This window comes from Trichosurus vulpecula, chromosome 2 (assembly GCF_011100635.1).
Source record: "Trichosurus vulpecula isolate mTriVul1 chromosome 2, mTriVul1.pri, whole genome shotgun sequence".
NCBI lineage: Eukaryota > Metazoa > Chordata > Mammalia > Diprotodontia > Phalangeridae > Trichosurus > Trichosurus vulpecula.
In genome coordinates, this window is record NC_050574.1 from 117,742,488 (window position 1) to 117,759,429 (window position 16,942).

Consider the following 16,942-nt stretch of genomic DNA (forward strand, 5'->3'; position numbering starts at 1 on the left):
CATCACAAACTCATTGTATCCAAAATGGAACTCATCACCTTCCTCCCCAATAATGCTCCTCTTCTGAACTTCCATATTTCTGTTGAGGACAACAGTTACTCAGGTTCCCAGTCTTGTTGCCATTCTCTACTCTTCAGTCTGCCTCATCTCATGTGTCCAATCAGCTGTAGAATCTTATTCATCCTACCTCCATAACATCTCTCATATCCATCCCCTTCTCTCCATTGACATGACCACCAGCCTAGCTCAAGCTCTCATTACCTCTTGTCTAGACTATTGTAAATCTCCTAATTGGTTGGTCTCCCTGCCTCATGTGTCTCCTCTCCAGTCTATCCACCACATAGCAGCCAAAGTGATATTCCTAAAGCCTGCATCTGACCATGTCACTCTCCTGCTCCATAAACTTCAGTGGCTCCCTATTTCCCCTAAAATTGAATACAAACTACTTTGTTTAGCATTTAAAACCCGAACCCAACCTACCTTCTGGCCTTACTCTTCTTCAAACACACTTCATTTAAGTCCAATTAACCTTCCATCTGTGGCTCTCCCACAACCTTCCTCTCTAGTCTCTATATCTTAGAATAGGCTGTCCTCCCATGCCTTGAATGCATGAATGAATGAAGTCCCTGCTCACCTCCCCTATTAAAATTTCTTCAAAGCTCAGCTCAAATCCCAAATCAAAGCCCTGTCCCTACCCTGCCAGGTCCTAGTACCTCCTCCCATCAAATTACCTTGTATTTATTTTCTATTTACCTATCTCCATCAAACAAACAGACCTGGGAAAGATCTTAGCTTAAAAAGGCCAAGGTCTTCCACTGCATCTGGGGCCATCATCGATCATCCTGACCTGTGTCTTGCCACTGGGTTCCAATGACTCTGGAGGAGAAAGTGAGGCTGATGACCTTGCACAGCTCTGCCTCACTTAAAACCAATTCACTTGCAAGTCAAGACATCATTCTTGTGAAGTCATTGGTCCTCTTTGAGAATGAGAATGAAGGACAAACAACAACACCTATCTCTGAAGGCAGCATGATAAAGTCTTGCCTCTGACACACACTGGCTGTGTGACGAGGCAAGTTAACTTAACTTCTTGGTGCTCTAAGCAGCTCTCAAAGACTCTGAGTTTCAGGGAAGGGTGGTGACCTGCACTGGTAGAGGGAGTTTCCTCACCCAGGAGTAGCCTATGGCCATAAAGTCACAGGTGTAGTCCTCAACCCTATTCCATCTCAGTATGCAGTGTTTCTTCTTTTAAACCAGATCATTCTGCATCTGCTGCCCTGCCTAGAACAAGATGCCCCTCCCAGGATAAACTCATTGCCTCTAATCTCACCACCTCCTCAAGTGGTGAGGGGAAGGAGGAGTTGAACTGGATAATCTCTAATTATAGACTCATAAGACATTTGAGCTGGAAGGGACCTGAGAGGCCATATAAATGGACACCCCTCCCATTTAAATGTTTTTAGTAGGAACTTAATCATCAACAAACATTTGAAGAATATGAAGGAAAAAAAGCAGGACAGTGTACAAACTAATAAACTTGTATTATGTATAGTTTATTTTTAAAAGCATTAAATTTAACAAAATAATAGCAAAGTTGCCCTCTTTTGTCACCTAAATGTCTTTGTTTTCTGCATTTTTAAATTTTGATAATTTTAAAATTTAATTATTTTATTTATTTATTATTTAATTTTAATTATTCCATTGATGCTCTTTTTGGGGGGGGGAAATCCTTGTCACTAGCCATTAACTCACATCCCCTCCATAGAAGCACATTTGTAAGAAATGAAAATAAACAAGCAAAACAAATTATCAAATCAAACAAAAGCAGCCATGTCTGAATTTACAGGTTGTCCCAAAAGTCCTAGTGCAGGATGGGTTCTATGCAGTGTCCCAAAAGTCTTACTGTAGAATGGGTTATACATAGTGTGTCCCAAAAGTCTTAGTGCAGAACGGGTTCCATGCAGAGTGTCCCAAAAGTTTTAGTGTAGAATGAGTTACATACAAGCATCCCAAAATTCTTAAGCTACTGAAGCTTAAAACTACACTGAGACTTTTGTGACAGCCTGTATATAATCCATTCTACACTTCTACTCCATCAGACAGGAGGTTCCTGCTTTCTCCTCAGTTTTCTAAAATCACCACATTGATCAGAGTTCTGAAGTCTTTCAAGATAATTTTCTTTTATGCTATTGTCGGTCCTCATGAGGAAACAATTCCAAAGAGTGATTCATTTGGGACTAAGACCAATTTTCCAGACTCCCAAATCAGAGCTCTTCCCACCAAACCCCAATTCTCTCTATATATTTTCAGAAAGAAATTGATAAGCTGGACAATACCCTGAGAGGACAACCACCACCACAACAGTAATAACAGCTAACACCCTTACTGTGTACCAGGCATTGTGCTGAGCACATTACAATTATGTCATTTGATCCTTACAACAGGGTAGATGTTAGTATCATCCCCATTTTATGGTTCGAGAAACTGAAGCAGAGGTTAAGTGATTTGCCCAAGGTCACACAGCTAGTGTCGAAGGTTGGATTTGAACTCAAGTCCCGACTCCAGGTTCACTGCTCTATCCATTACGCCACCAGGTGCTAGATAGAGAAGCTCTGAGGTATTGTCATAAGACAAACGGTTAAAAAGAATAGAGAACGTTTTGCTTGGGAAAGAGGTCTCTGGGGTACATACAAGCTGTCTTACAGTATTTAAATTGCCGATGGAAAAGAGACTAGACCTGTTCTACTTGTCCCCAGATACAGAAGTAGGAGCAGAGGCTGGAAGTTGCAGAGAGGCAGCTTTAGGCTGGATTTCGGGGGGGAAATGCCTTCACAGCGGGAGCTGTCCAAAAGTAAAGCTGGCTTCCTTGGGAGGTAGCGGCTTCCCCCTTCCTTCAAAGGTCTTCCAGGGAAGGGAAGGTGAGACGCCTCCTCCCCTGTCTCTCGTTTTGCAAGGGGGGAATTCCTGCTCAGCCCCGGATTGGACCACATGCCCCCCGAGGTCCTTTCCCACTTCTAGCATCGTGATTCGTTCTTTGAACGAGTCCTGAAACGAGGGGCTGGGGAATCAGGTATGATGGTAAAAGCCTTTGGCCAGAATAGAAGTTTTATTTTTTCTTTTTCTGCTCTTCTCTGTATATTGAAGTGTTCGTGTTTGTTATTTTAATTTCATAAATGTTTTTGATTGAAATGTACACATTCACGTAGCCCAACTTTTACGTGCCCTTGAGGGGCTCACCAAAGGAGATGGGTAGTATGTATAAATAATTTCTATACAAGGCAAAATGTGATTGTTTTTTGAGTCCTCACTTGATCTTATTCCAACTTCGATGCGCTGTATAACTTTATGCAAAAGACCTGCCCTCTGCAGGCTTCACGTCCCTCTCCTCTGTTCCAGAACCACCTCCGCCCGCGTTCTTTTCCCGGGAGAGGGAAAGGGGGCGGACTTTTTAGAACGGCGGAACCTTGGTGCGGCGGCTCCGGACGTTGCGTGGCCGGGGGGACGCTTTTGCTCGGCGCACCGCAGGGTGCCCTTCAGCTCAGCCGAAGGAGGCGGCGGCGGTGGTGTTGGCGAGATGAGCGTGAGGCCCAATTCCATCCCGCTGCAGTTCCTGCCCGATGAGGCCCGGAGCTTACCACCGCCGAAGCTGACGGACCCGCGGGTCCTCTACACGGGCTTCATGGGCTACTGCGCCGGGCTGTTGGATAACCTGCTCAATCGCCGGCCGGTGGTGACCGCTGGTGAGATCACGGCTGGGGCGTGCATGCACGGGACGGGGCCTGGGGCGCGTGCACATGACAGGGGGACTGAGAGGCGCGCATGCACGGGACAGGGGAGGGGGGTGGGGTAGGACTAGGGCTGGCGTGCTCTTGACAGGGGGACGCGCATGCACAGTTCTGGGCAGGGAGGAGGTGCTAGGGGAACGGGGGGCGGAGAGTGCTTTGAAAATCTGCACTTGCCTAGACCAGGGCCCAGGATTTGGACTCAGAGGCCCTGGGTTCTAGTTTTCTCCTTCTTCCTTTGGGCGAGTCACTTCCCTCTGGCTTTTCCTCCTGCATTGTGAACGAGGGGGTACTGGAAGGGGAGCTGAGACTCCACAGTTTGTGGTTCTGCCACAGATGTGAACTGTGACAGGAGCAAAGTTACTTCCCCTCTCTGGGCTTCTCTGGCTTGGTGGTCTTGTTGTCGTTCAGTTGTATGTGACTCTTTGCGACACCACTTGGGATTTTCTTGGTAGAGATACTGGAGTGGTTTGTCATTTCCTTCAACTCATTTTACAGATGAGAAAACTGAGGCAAGCAGGAGTAAGTGACTTGCCCAGGGTCACAGACCTAGTAAGGATCTGAGGCTGGGTTTCAGCTTAGGTCTTCCTGCTGCCGGATCTGGCATTTCACCACCTAGCTGCCCGTAACCTGATTGGCGCCCTCTTATTGTTGTAGTCTTCTTACACTTTACTCCCCTCCAGGACCTCTACGATCCAGCTACGTAAACAACTTGCAGTTACTCACATGTGACATTCTGTCTCCTGCCTCTGTGCCTTTGCACTGGCCGTCTCCCATGCCTTTCTCCTTACCTCTTCCTTTGGGTTTCCCAGGTTATGAAGAACTTTAAATGCTTTACGTGCTGCTAGCGTTTAAGTTTCAGTAGTTTCAGGAACCTCAGTAAGCAATGAGTTTATTGAGTGGGGGATTATAACGTGGTCAGACCTAAGCTTTAGGGAAGTTATTTTGTCAGCTGAGTGGAGGATGAATTGGAGTAAGGAAAGAGTTGAAGCAGGAAGGCGACTACAATAGTCTAGAGAAGGAGCAAATGAGGAGGCTTGGTGCCTGGGAATAGCCCTAGAATAGGAAATGGGAAGAGGTGAAGGTTTGAAGGGAAAGATGGTGAGTTCTGTTCGGGGCACGCTGAGTTTGAAATGCCTGTGGAACATCCAGTTTGAGATGTGAGTAATGTAGGGCTAGGGCTCAGGAGGTTGTCTAGGGCTGGATATATAGATATGGGAATCTTCTGCATAGAGATGATCATTGATTCCATGGGAGCTGATGAAATGACTAAGGGAGATAATATAGAGGGAAACTAGAAGAGGCCCAGAACAGAGCCTCGGGGGACCCCCATTGTTGCATGACATGGGTGAAGATCCAGCAAAGGAGACTGAAGAACAGTCAGATAGGAGGAGAATCAGGAGAAAACGATGCCACTGATGCCTAGAGAGGGGAGGGCATCTAGGAGAAGAGGGTCAGATGCTGCAGAGAGGTCCAGAAGGATGTGGATTGAGAAGAGGCCGTCAGAATTGGCCAGAAAATGTTTTGTAACTTTGGTAAAGGCAGTTTCCTTTGAATGATGAGGTTGGAAGCCAGACTGCCTAAGGCTTAGGAGAGAGTCAGAGAAGAGGAAATAGTGGTACCTAATGAAAACGACTTTCTTAAGGAGTGTGGCCAGAAAGGGAGAGACAGAGGGCAACAGTTAGCAGGGGTGGGTCCGTCCAAGTAAGGGCTTTTAAGGGTGGGGAGACATGCCTGTGTTTTTAGGCATTGGAGAAAGACGCAATAGATATCTCTTGAAGATAGATTGAGGATAATACTGGAAGCAGTCTGCTGGAAAAGATGGGAGGAGAAGAGATTGAGGGTGCCTGAAAAGGGGTTTCCTTGGCAAGGAAAAGGGCCTCTTCATCTGACATCCAAGTGAAGGACAGAGTGAGGGAAAGCATCTGAGTGATGCCTCAGGAGGAGGATTGGAGACTAGGAGCTCTCAAAGAATGGCCTCCAGGTGTGAGCGCAGAGTGTGGGCGAAAGCTGTGGGAGACTTGGAGGGAACAATCACTGTGGAGAGTGAAGTGATTAGTGAAGTGATCCTGTGCCATCCCGTCTTCTCCAGCAGATTGCCCCTTCTATCCTCCTCACTCTCTCAATTATCTTCAGTTTCTCCCTCTCTTCCGCTTTCCTGCTGCATATAAACATGCCCATGTCTACCCTGTCCTCAGAAGTAATCCCTCACTTGATCCTTCCATCCCCACTGACTCTCATTTTGTGTCTAAGCTCCTTGAGAAGGCCTTCTGAAATTGGTGCCTCCATTCCCTCTCCTCTCACTCCTCTTCTTAACTCTCTATGATCTCTCCTCATCATTCAATCTACCCTGCTCTCTTAATTGCTACATCCAATGGATTTTTCTCAGTCCTTACATTTCTTGACCTCTTTGCAGTCTGTGATATTATTTATCACCTTCCTCCCTCTAGGTTTTCAGGCTCCTCGCCCCCATGGTTCTCCTCTTACCCCTCAGACTACTCCTTTTCAGTCTCTTTTGCTGGATCCTCATCCAGATCACATCCCCCCACCACAGGTGTTACACAGGGTTCTATCCTGAACCCCTCTTCTCTTATTCTTTTATATTATGACACTTGGTGATTTCATCAGCTACCATGGATTCAAATTATCTTTATACTAATGATTCATAAATTTTCTTATCCAGCCCTAATTTCTCTACTGACATCTCCAGTTGCCTATTAGACATCTTGAACAGGATATCCCTAGGACCTCTTAAAACTGAACTAATTATCATTCCCCCAAATCTTCCTCTCTTCCAGACTTCCCTATTACTAACCCTAAATTTGTTTCTAACCCAAACCTTAAATGTGCACTGCCTTCCCAGTCTCTCAGGTTTACAGCCTATGTGTCATCCTTACCTCCTTGCTGTCTCTCTCACGCCCATCTTTCTCTTCACCCCCACCCTCCGTTCAATACGTTGCCCCAATCTGTTGATTTCACCTTTGCAAAATCTCTCAAATATGCGCCCTTCTGTTTTCTGATACTAGCACCACCCCAGTACTGGCCCTCATCGCCGCATGTCTAGACTACTGCAATAGCCCACTGGTGGATCTGTAGAAATCTTACTTAACATGTCAAAAACTAAACACATTATCTTTCCCCCCAAACCCTCCTCTCTCCTTAACTTTCCTGTTGGTGTCAAGGGTACCACCATCCTTCCAGTCACCCAGGCTCATAACTGAGATGTCATCCTCAACCCTCAACTCCTGACTCTCAACACTTTCTCCCTCCCCCACTCCCCACCCCCAATATCTAATGTGTCACCAAGTTCTGTAAAGTCCACCTTTGGAATATCTGTGGTGTGTGCCTTCTCTCCTCTGACACTACAGTAGCCTTCTGGTTGGCCTTCCTGTCCTAGTCTCGCCCAACTCTACTCTATCCCTCACTCAGCTATCAAAGTGACCTTCCTAAAGAGCACGTCAACCCCATTCAATAAATCTGGTGCAGAGATGTCAAACACATAACCTACAACATTCCTGAGTGCAACCAGAACCAGATTAAAATGCAGTTGGGAAATAGTAAAATATTTAACAAAAATAAAATACAATAAAACATAAATAATATTTATTATTTCATTATACTTTATGGGCCTTTTATAGAGGCAGTACTCTCATATATCTTTTTTAAATAATATTTTATTTTTTCTACAATTACATGTAAAAACCATTTTTACCATTCATTTAAAAAAAATTTCAAGTTCCAAATTCTCTCCCTTTCCTGAGATGGTAAGCAATTTGATGAAGGTTATTCATGTGCAGTTATGCAAAACATTTCCATATTAGTAGTATCGTGAAAGAAAACAGACCAAAAAAAACCACGAAAAAAAAAATGAGAGCTAGCATGGTTCAATCCGCATTCAGACCCCGTCAGTTCTTCGGATGCAGATAGCATTTTTCACCATGAGTCCTTTGGAATTGTCTTGGATTATTGTGTTGCTGAGAAGAGCTAAGTCATTCACATGATCATTGTACAATACTGCTGTTACTGCGTACAAAAACATAGATGATATTAAGTTTTCTAAGTCAATATGCAGCATGTAGAGATCTTTATGTACAGTTGAGTAGCGCCTGTTTCTATTTGAGTTTGACACCACAACTGTAGTGGGTTCCCTATTGCATCCAGGATCAAAGATGCAATCCTCTCTTTGGCATCCTTCATAACCTGGCCCCTTCTTGCCTTTCCAGTGTTCTTACACCTTCCTCCCCTCCATGGACTCTTCAATTCAGTGACCTCTACCTCCTTGTTATTCCTCGAACAAGACATTCCATTTCCACATTCAGTGTTATTTTCACTAACTGTCTCCCATGCCTAGAAATTCTGCCCCCTCATCTCTGCCTCCTGGCTTCCCTTACTTCCTTTAAGTTTCAGCTAAAATCTCACCCTCCACAAGGAACCTTTCCTAATCTTCTTAATGTTAGTGTCTTCTGTCTGAGATTATCTTCAGTTTATCACACACACACACACACACACACACACACACACACACACCTTGATTGTATATAGTTGTTTATATGTTGTCTCTCCCCATTGGATTGTGAGCTCCTTGAGGACAGAGCCTGTTTTTGTCTTTCTTTGTATCCCTAGGCACGATGTCTGGCACATAGTAGGTGCTTAAGAAGTTCTTGACTTGCAGACAAATTTTGGTTCATTTCAAAGGAACTCTTGCATTTTGTATTGTGACAAGCAGATTCTTCTTGTTTCCCCAAGAAAAATTTCATGGAATCTGAGATATCAACAGATTCAACCTTAGAGTTAAAAGTGACTTTAGAGATCATTTTAACCAATCTTTCTTATTTGAAAATGAGGAAACTTAAGTCTCCAAGTGAAAGGTTATTTGCCCAAGCGAGGTTATACAGATAAATATGGGAGCAGAACCTGAAACCAGCCTCCACTTGTGTTCTTTTTTTCTATGCCAGTCAGCTTTGCATCTCCCACAGTGCCTTGCCCAGCAAATGCCCAGTAGTAGAATGAACGAATGAATTGGGAGACTTTTTTTGAAATGATTTTAGAGTAATGGGAAAAAAATGACTGCCATTTGTATGATATTTAAATACAATTCTTTCTTCATCACAAAACCTGATTTCCATTTATCTTTTGGTTTTGGTTTTTCGTTAATTTCAGGTTTGCATCGCCAGCTCCTGTATGTCACTTCATTCTTTTTTGTGGGATATTACCTTATTAAACGCCAAGACTTTAAGTATGCTGAAAGGGACCGTGATATGTTTAAGTATATGAAATTACATCCAGAAGATTTCAAAGAAAAAGGTAGGTATTTCAATTTTCAGAAATTGCTGAAGCTACATGTTATTTAATATACAATTTGTAACTATACATGAGACTATGTAATATGAAGTCTATAAGTCATCATAGAGTCAGAAATAAAGTCCTTGAGTTCTATCCTGGTTGGTTTGAGCAACAGTTTTCAAAAGAATTACATAGTCTTAAAAAAAAAAGAATTACATAATCCAAATAGCCATGTGAAAGATTGTTCCATATCACTACTAATTAGAAAAATGCATATTAAAATAAGTCATAGGTTGCATTTCACATCCAATAAATTGGCAAATAGGACAAAAAAAGCAAGAATAATTAATATCGGGGTCAAGTGTAGACCCCTGGATTGACTGGTCAGGTCTCGGGGACAGATTCCCTGCCTTTTTGGGAAAAACTAGCCTGCCTATGTGGCAAGGCCTTATCTTACATATTGCTTCTACCAGAGCAGAGAGGGGGATGAGACTGGACTCCCTGGCAATGTGGGTTTTATTTGCATTCTGTTGGTTTACTGTTCATTTTTGTCCCAGGTAAATATTTTATTGTTCCAATGTCCTTTCTAGCCTGAGCTTGCCAGTATGCTTATAAAATGATTTAGGTCCCAGTTCATACCAGACATTCCCAGAATTATATAGATCTCTGTGAGCCCAGAGTCGTTTTGGAGCATGGGCTGCCTTTGATTTAATTATCACAACAGCCCTGTGAGGTAGGCAGTGTGAGTAATAGTATTCTCATTTTGTATACGAGGAGACTGAGGTTCAGGTTAAGTTTCTTGCCTCAAGTCACAGAGCTGATAATTGATGGAACAAGTATTATAACCTGGGTCTTACGGATATACAGTCCTGTATATTGTTTTCAAACAAATACAGGGTGTTTTTTATTTAGACAAAAAATGCTAGTCTTTTAAAAAAATTATTTCTAAGCCTTACATAGTAAACAAACCAACATAGAACAGTATTCAGTATACAGTTCTCTTTATGTTTCTGTGCCTTCATGTGTATAAAGTTTTTGCCTTCACTTTCTTTTCATTATTTTCTGTGTTCTTTCACATCCATCATATTTAATGGTGCTGTAGTTATCCATTACATTGGTGGTCCATAGTTTGCTCCATCATTCCCCATTCTTGGACATTTAGGTTTCCAGTTTTTCACTCTCATACGACCATCAGCATTCTTGTTTACAAGCAGTTACACAGTTTTAGAGCTAGAAGAGATCTCAGTTACTGTCTAGTTTGGCCTTCTCATTTTTTTTTTACTGCTATTTTTTGTCTTTAGATCCATCCATTTCCAGATCTATTCCTCTCACCCAGTGAGCCTTTCATTATAAAAAAGATTAAAAAGGAAAAAAGGGGGCAAGGAAAGCCCCACCAAAGCACTCAGATGTCACTGTCTGACGTCGGTAGATAGAATAGTCTGCACACGAAGTCCCCCCAAACCGTGTGAAGGGCATGGATGGGTCTTTTCCTAGCTTTGTTCTGGAGCCAGGATTAGAATTACACGGCATTCACTTTTGTTGTTCTTTCCATTTGCATTATTGTAGTGATCGCATATGTTATTTTCCTGATTTCTGCTTTACTTCCTAAGCTACCTGATGTGTCACTAAATTCTTCATGTTTGTTTCCTGTGCTGATGCAGTAACATCCCATCTCATTCATGTGTCACAGTTTGTGTAGCTATTGGTCAGACACGTGTAGCCCCTCACTTTTCAGGTAAAGGGACTCAGGTCCCACAAGGGAGAGGTTGCTTCCCCAAGGTCCTGTCACTACATAGCATCGCAGCCTTGCATGGGATCCAGATTTGAGGTGTTTTTGTTTTTCTTTTTGATAATATTTTTAGATAAATTTACAGGAATAGGAATGTGGGATTAGCGGGTTTCATTAGTTTGAGAAAGCTAAAAGATCAGTTTAAAATCTGGTGTAAATATTATACCCTACTGTAGTTCTGAACAACTGATGGCTGTGAGCCATTTGTTTTGGAAACCAGAGCTCAAAGACATTTGAATGTGCCCGGCTGCTTGCTCTCTCCTGACTGATGGAGTCATTCCCTTCCTTTGTCTTCCACACAGCAGCACTGCAGTCATTCTAATAACCTGACCTCCCCCCGAACCCAGTACTCTAAAGGGAAGCAACAGCAAAGTCTTTCTAACCAATTGCTCTGGAAAATTTCTGAGTGACACCTTTAAATGTGTGTATTCCTGTAAAAGTAGTGACATCTTTAAATACATGTATTCCTATCAACAGTAAATATGTTCAGGGAAAATTTAAACTAGATTTCTAATGAAAATATTTAAAGTACTCATCTTACAATATCCTTTTCTTTTGTAGAAACGAAAACTTTTGCTGAAATTCTTGAAGATTTTTATCCAGTTCGCTGAAACTTCTCACCCTGCTTGCTTTTATTGTTTTCCCAAGAGCTTTTGTTGATGAACTCAATGGGATGTATTTCTGATATATCTCAAATTCATGTGTAATGAAAAAAATTAAGGTCGTATAATTAAATGAGTGACATGAATACACCACTGTTTCAGTCATCTGCCCTCTTAAATGTGTTATGCCTTAATACTTATGAGCAAAGTATGGGAATAAGATGTTGAGTATAACCGTGTTTGGGTTACCAAAGGCTCCTTGCCAGACCCGACGCATCTCTCAGTTTCTGGGCTCTGACCTTGAAGGACCTCTTGAAGAGTTACTTAAAAGAAACTGCACCTATGTTGTGGAAAGGACGTGTTGTGCACTCTAATTCTTGCACTGATATGAGGTGCCACCCCTAAGACACTTACAGTTAGTCAGCTTTTAGTATTATTATTATTATTATTATATTACTGTGTGCCAAACACTGCTAAGTACTAGGGGTAAAAAGAAAAGCAAAAACACAGTCCTTGCCCTTAGGGAGCTCACATTCTAATGGAGGAGTTTGTTGTTGTTCGGTTGTTTCAGTCGCATCCAACTGTTTGTGATCCCATTTGGGGTTTTCTTGGCAAAGATACTGGAGAGGTTTGCCATTTCCTTCTCCATCTCATTTTACAGAAGAGGAAATGGAGGCAAACAGGGTGAGGCGACTCGCCCAGGGTGACACAGCTAGTGTCTGAGGACAGATTTGAAGTCAGATCCTCCTGACTCCAGGACTGGCTCTATCTGCTGCGCCACCTAGCTGCCCCAGTAGAGGGGACGATGTACAAATAATGAGGAGGTCATCCTGGAGGGAATGCACTAGGAGGGAGCAGTATGGAACTGTGAATGACCTAAGGGAGGTGGGATTTGAGCTAAGTCCTAAAGGAAGCTAGGAAAGCCTGGAGGAGGGAGGCATGCCAAGTATAGCAGACAGTGAAAAGGCACCCAGATGGCAATGGAGTGTCATGTGGGTGGAATAGGGAGTAGAGTGGTGTAGCTGTTCTTAATTTACTATGTGAATAAGGGAGCATATTTTAAGGAGACTGCAAAAGAAGGAGAGGCTGGTTTGTGAAAGACTTTAAATGCCAAAAAGCATCACAGAGCATTTGATCATGGATCTAGTTGGGAGCCTTTGGAGTTTATTGAGGGGCCGGGAGGAAACATGCTTTTGGAAAATCACTTTCACGACTGAAGGGAGAATGGATTGGAATGGGGAGATTTGGAAAGGAGACCAACTGAAAGGCTTTTGAAACAATCCAGGTGTAGATGTCAAGAGCCTTCACCATGGTGGTTACTATGTGAGTGGAGAGAAACATCTATACAAGGGGTTGGGAAGATAGAAATGACAAGACTTGACAACACATTGGATGTGTGAGGTGAGCACCAGTGAGGAAATCAGTTGATTCAAGGTTGCAAGCATTGGTGACTGGAAGGATGGTGGAGAAAAGGTTTCAAATAGCCTCTGGGGTGATTGGGACAGCAAATCAATTAGGGTGATACCAAAGCATTGGCTTATTCCTTTGAAGACCCATTTAAGGTTCTGTAACAGATATGTACTGGGGCAAGTTAGCATGGTGCTGTGATTATTTCCAGCTCCATTCAGTAGCCTATGACTAGGAATGAAGGGAGTCCTGGATCCAAGTAATCCAGGGTAGGAACTTAGCAAAGTGTGATCAGTGGTAGGACAAGAGAGCAAGGAATTTGAATGTAAGGCATAGTATCTGACTGATTCACCAAGAGGTCAAGATAGGAAAGGCAGGATGGTCTAGCCCAGGGGTGGGGAACCTACAGCCTTAAGGCCACATGTGGCCTTCTAGGTCCTTGCATGCGACCTTTTGGCTGAGTCCAAGTGTAGCCAGAATGGACTTTGTTTTCTTTGAATGACTCAGCTCGCCTCGTTGAGCTTCCCTGGACGCTGGGGCTTGCTCTTCCGGGGCAGGACCAGAGCTTCCTGTGTGATGAGTCGTGGCGCTGGCTGAGGGGAGGTGTGTTAACGTGGTCTACGCTGGGCTAGGGGCCAAGTCAAGAACCAATCGGCCCTGGTCGTTCAGGCGGCGCTTGATGATGTCAAAAACTCTATAAGAGGGGAGAGGACAGCTTGAAGATCCTCCTTTCCTTTTCCGGTTGGAGCCAGAGACGCCTACAGCCGAAGCTGAGCTGCTGGTAGCAGAGCTGACTAGAGGCTAGTGGGTAATCTTCTTACCATAGAGGGGAAGCATGTATACGATTTTGCCTTATACCATCTTGCTTCTCTGTGGCCTTCTGATTACCCTTGTAAGGCGGACTTATTGGGCCTGGAAGCTTTTGATGAAAATATCAAAATGGGGATGCTGGTTTGTGGGCTTGTTATTGTGGAGTGTAAATACATGCTTTAGTTCTCCTGCCTTCTGCCTAGAGAATTCCTTATATCCTGCGGTTCTGGACCTTTTAGGCACATATGAGATTCTCTTTGAAATCATAAATTCTGCCTTCCTAATATACCAAGTTTTATAGAACAAATCCTTTTATCAAGGGGATTTGTTCTGTGAAGTTTGGATTTAGTCAAAGGGCCACACTTGAGGACCTAGAGGGCTGCATGTGGCTACAGGTTCCCCACTCCTGGTCTAGTCAGTTCAGGGATATGGACCCAGAAAGAACTAAGAAATGGGGTCACTGGAGATCACAGTGAGGATGCAGAACAGGGTTAGGGTCGTAAGGCATAGGGAGAGATGGAATGACAGAAGATTATGATCAGATAAAGGAATTTCAAGTTCATAAACGGTGGCAGGATCAAGGGAATAAGTGTCTGACTCCATGCAGCTTAGATGGAACAGAGAACTGTGCAATTAGTGTATTTAAAGGAGCCTTTGTATATATGTTAAAGTCCTCTAGTAGGAGGGCAAAAGTTATGGTGGAAAGACTATAGGCCAGGCACTGAACTCAAGGGGAAAGGAAGGAAAATGTCCTGGAGACTGGAGAAATAACAGCCACTAAGATCTAGCTTTACAAGATGCCGTCATTCCCTCACCATGGATTCAGGGATACGTAGTGAGAACAAACATCATAAGAATTTGGGGATGTTGCCTTGTTTGATCAGAGGACTTCATTGCCAGAGGGTAAATAAAGAAGGACATGGCTTTACCGGTATTGAGCTGTTCAGTTCACTCTGAAAGTCACAGAGTAACCTTTAATAGGAGTGTTAGAGCAGAGCTTCCTCAACTGATCCTGGGCAGCGATCAGGGATTTTTATGGAGCAATTGATTTACGCATCATTACTTCACAGTACTCAAGGGCTTGTGGTCTGAAAGGTGGGAAACCTGTTCAAAGAAGAGATGAATAATGAGAAATATGTCCAGGGGAGCCCATGACTGCCTTCATGAGATTGTCAGCCTGACCTTCCCAGCAATCTACGTTCACAGGGAACTGGCTTAATTATGAATTTGTTATACAGTTCTCACTTGACATCTGTTGGCATTTCGTCTTTGCAGGGTGAATTACTGATTCGTCTACATAAACACTTTTACCGAGATCATAAGCAATAAATCAAAATGAGCCTAGGGATTCCACCTCATAAGCAAGTTACAGTTCTCTCCATTAAAATGAGGCACAATTATCTTTAAGTTAACATTTATACCAACAGATACTGGGATTTGTTAGCAGCATTGTAGATGACAAAACATTAGCATTCACTCAATAGGGTTCAGTTTCCAGGAAACAAATACCCAAATTTGCAATATAAGCAGCCATTAGTTTTGGTAACATTCCATATGGTCCCACAACTTGTGAACTACATGGTCTTCAAACTATGCTGTTTGTGTTCTTAAAGTTGATTCTGTGTACTTGTTATTGCAAAGGCAAAAAAGCTGTTAGAAAATCTGAATGAATTCATTACCAAACATTCTAATAAACTGCTCTAGAACTCTATCTTCCCATCTGACTGGAAAAGAGGGACAGAATTTAGATAACCTGATAATTTGTACAGACATTCATATCTAGGTGTATAATTTTATAAATCAATGAAGCCTTCCTATCATAATCTGAAGTTTTAAAATACAAACCCAATTTTCTAATTACCATGTCCAGAAGACTGTTGATGCCATTTTTGGTTTCAGTTTATTTTTAGGCTTAACATTTATGAAGATGTTCCAGTCGCTTGCATTTATTAGCTACAAATATACACTTGTCCTTCATTCTGTTGAAAGCCACTCATTTGGAATCATGATTAGTTAATGTCTGCTTCACTCCCAATTGTACTTAAAATTTTTCTATTTCTGACATGTTTTTTTCAGTATACGGAACATCTCTATACAATTCTTATTGTCTTTTAACTTTGCCAAAACCAAAATAACTCTTGATTAACCAACATCTACATATTTAAATAATCTTTAATCATTTAATCATTAACCACGTCTCCTAGACAAATGTTTCTACTATGTGAAGGCTAAGAATCATCAAGCTATCATAGTACTTAAACCGAAGAGGATTTTCACTCCCTCAATATTATAGAAGCATCACACAGCATATTAACAGCATAGCTTATAATACTTAACAAAACTGTAATGCTTGAAACTTAAAAGCAGCATCAATGTAAACAATCTTATGAACATTTGAAATATAAAACGTGAAACAACTTAATTCCATCAGAAACCAGTTCAAACGAATACATTTCCAAATTTTCTACATTATTAAAAAGCACATGCATTTGTTTCTGAATTTTGACATCCTATAATGGTTGCATTATAAAAAAATCAGCATAATGTGTATAGCCTATATTGGAGGGGGAAGAAGGGAGGGAGAAAAATTTAGAACTCAAATGTCTTTCAAAAAATGAATGTTGAAAATTTCTTTACATGTAATTGGGGAAAAAATGCTATTGTAAGAAAAATGAAAAAAAAAACCAGCATAAACTATCAATGTCACCACTGTAAGAATATGATGCTATTGTCCATCAGTTAATATCCACAGCCCAGATCAATTATGACATAGCTGATAATTGTCCCCAACTAATCATCTGAACTTTTAATTGTTCAAGTCTAAGATTGCTCCATGATTCCAGCTTCCTTTGCCAAATCCAAATAAAGATACAAGTTTTTGTGAAATTAGGATGGAAAATCATTAGGATTCTCCCCAAATCCCTAGGAAGCAATTGTTCCTCTTTTAAATGTCTTTAAGTTAGAAACTTAACAAATGTGAACTATTTAAAATACAAACAACAGAAAAAAGATTGTGTATAAAATCATGAATGTCTATTAAGTAGTCTTCGAAGTATATATTAAATTTAACATAGTGACAAAACTGCCTCCACTTACCTGTGTTCCCTTCTAAACTGAGAGAAATTGTCTCTTCAGAAAGCCTCCTGCTCAGTTGGCAACAGGTAGAAGCTTTTCTCTGTCTCTCTTATTTTGCTCCAACTTTGATCTTACTGTTCAGTTTTATGAATAGCTAATAGCTTGCAAATGTCTTGCAATTCAGACCAAGTATG

The 16,942-nt window shown here is 42.1% G+C and overlaps 1 protein-coding gene across 1 annotated transcript; it reads left to right on the top strand.

The window, feature by feature from the left end:
• The first annotated feature begins 2,823 nt into the window (after window positions 1–2,823).
• LOC118836719 (NADH dehydrogenase [ubiquinone] 1 subunit C2-like) lies at window positions 2,824–11,609 on the top strand. The gene is made up of 4 exons (XM_036743922.1): window positions 2,824–2,873; window positions 3,397–3,740; window positions 8,943–9,086; window positions 11,416–11,609. Exons 1-4 carry the CDS (start codon window positions 2,824–2,826, stop codon window positions 11,463–11,465), a joined length of 588 nt encoding a protein of 195 aa, XP_036599817.1. The 3' UTR covers window positions 11,466–11,609.
• Window positions 11,610–16,942: the final 5,333 nt, after the last annotated feature.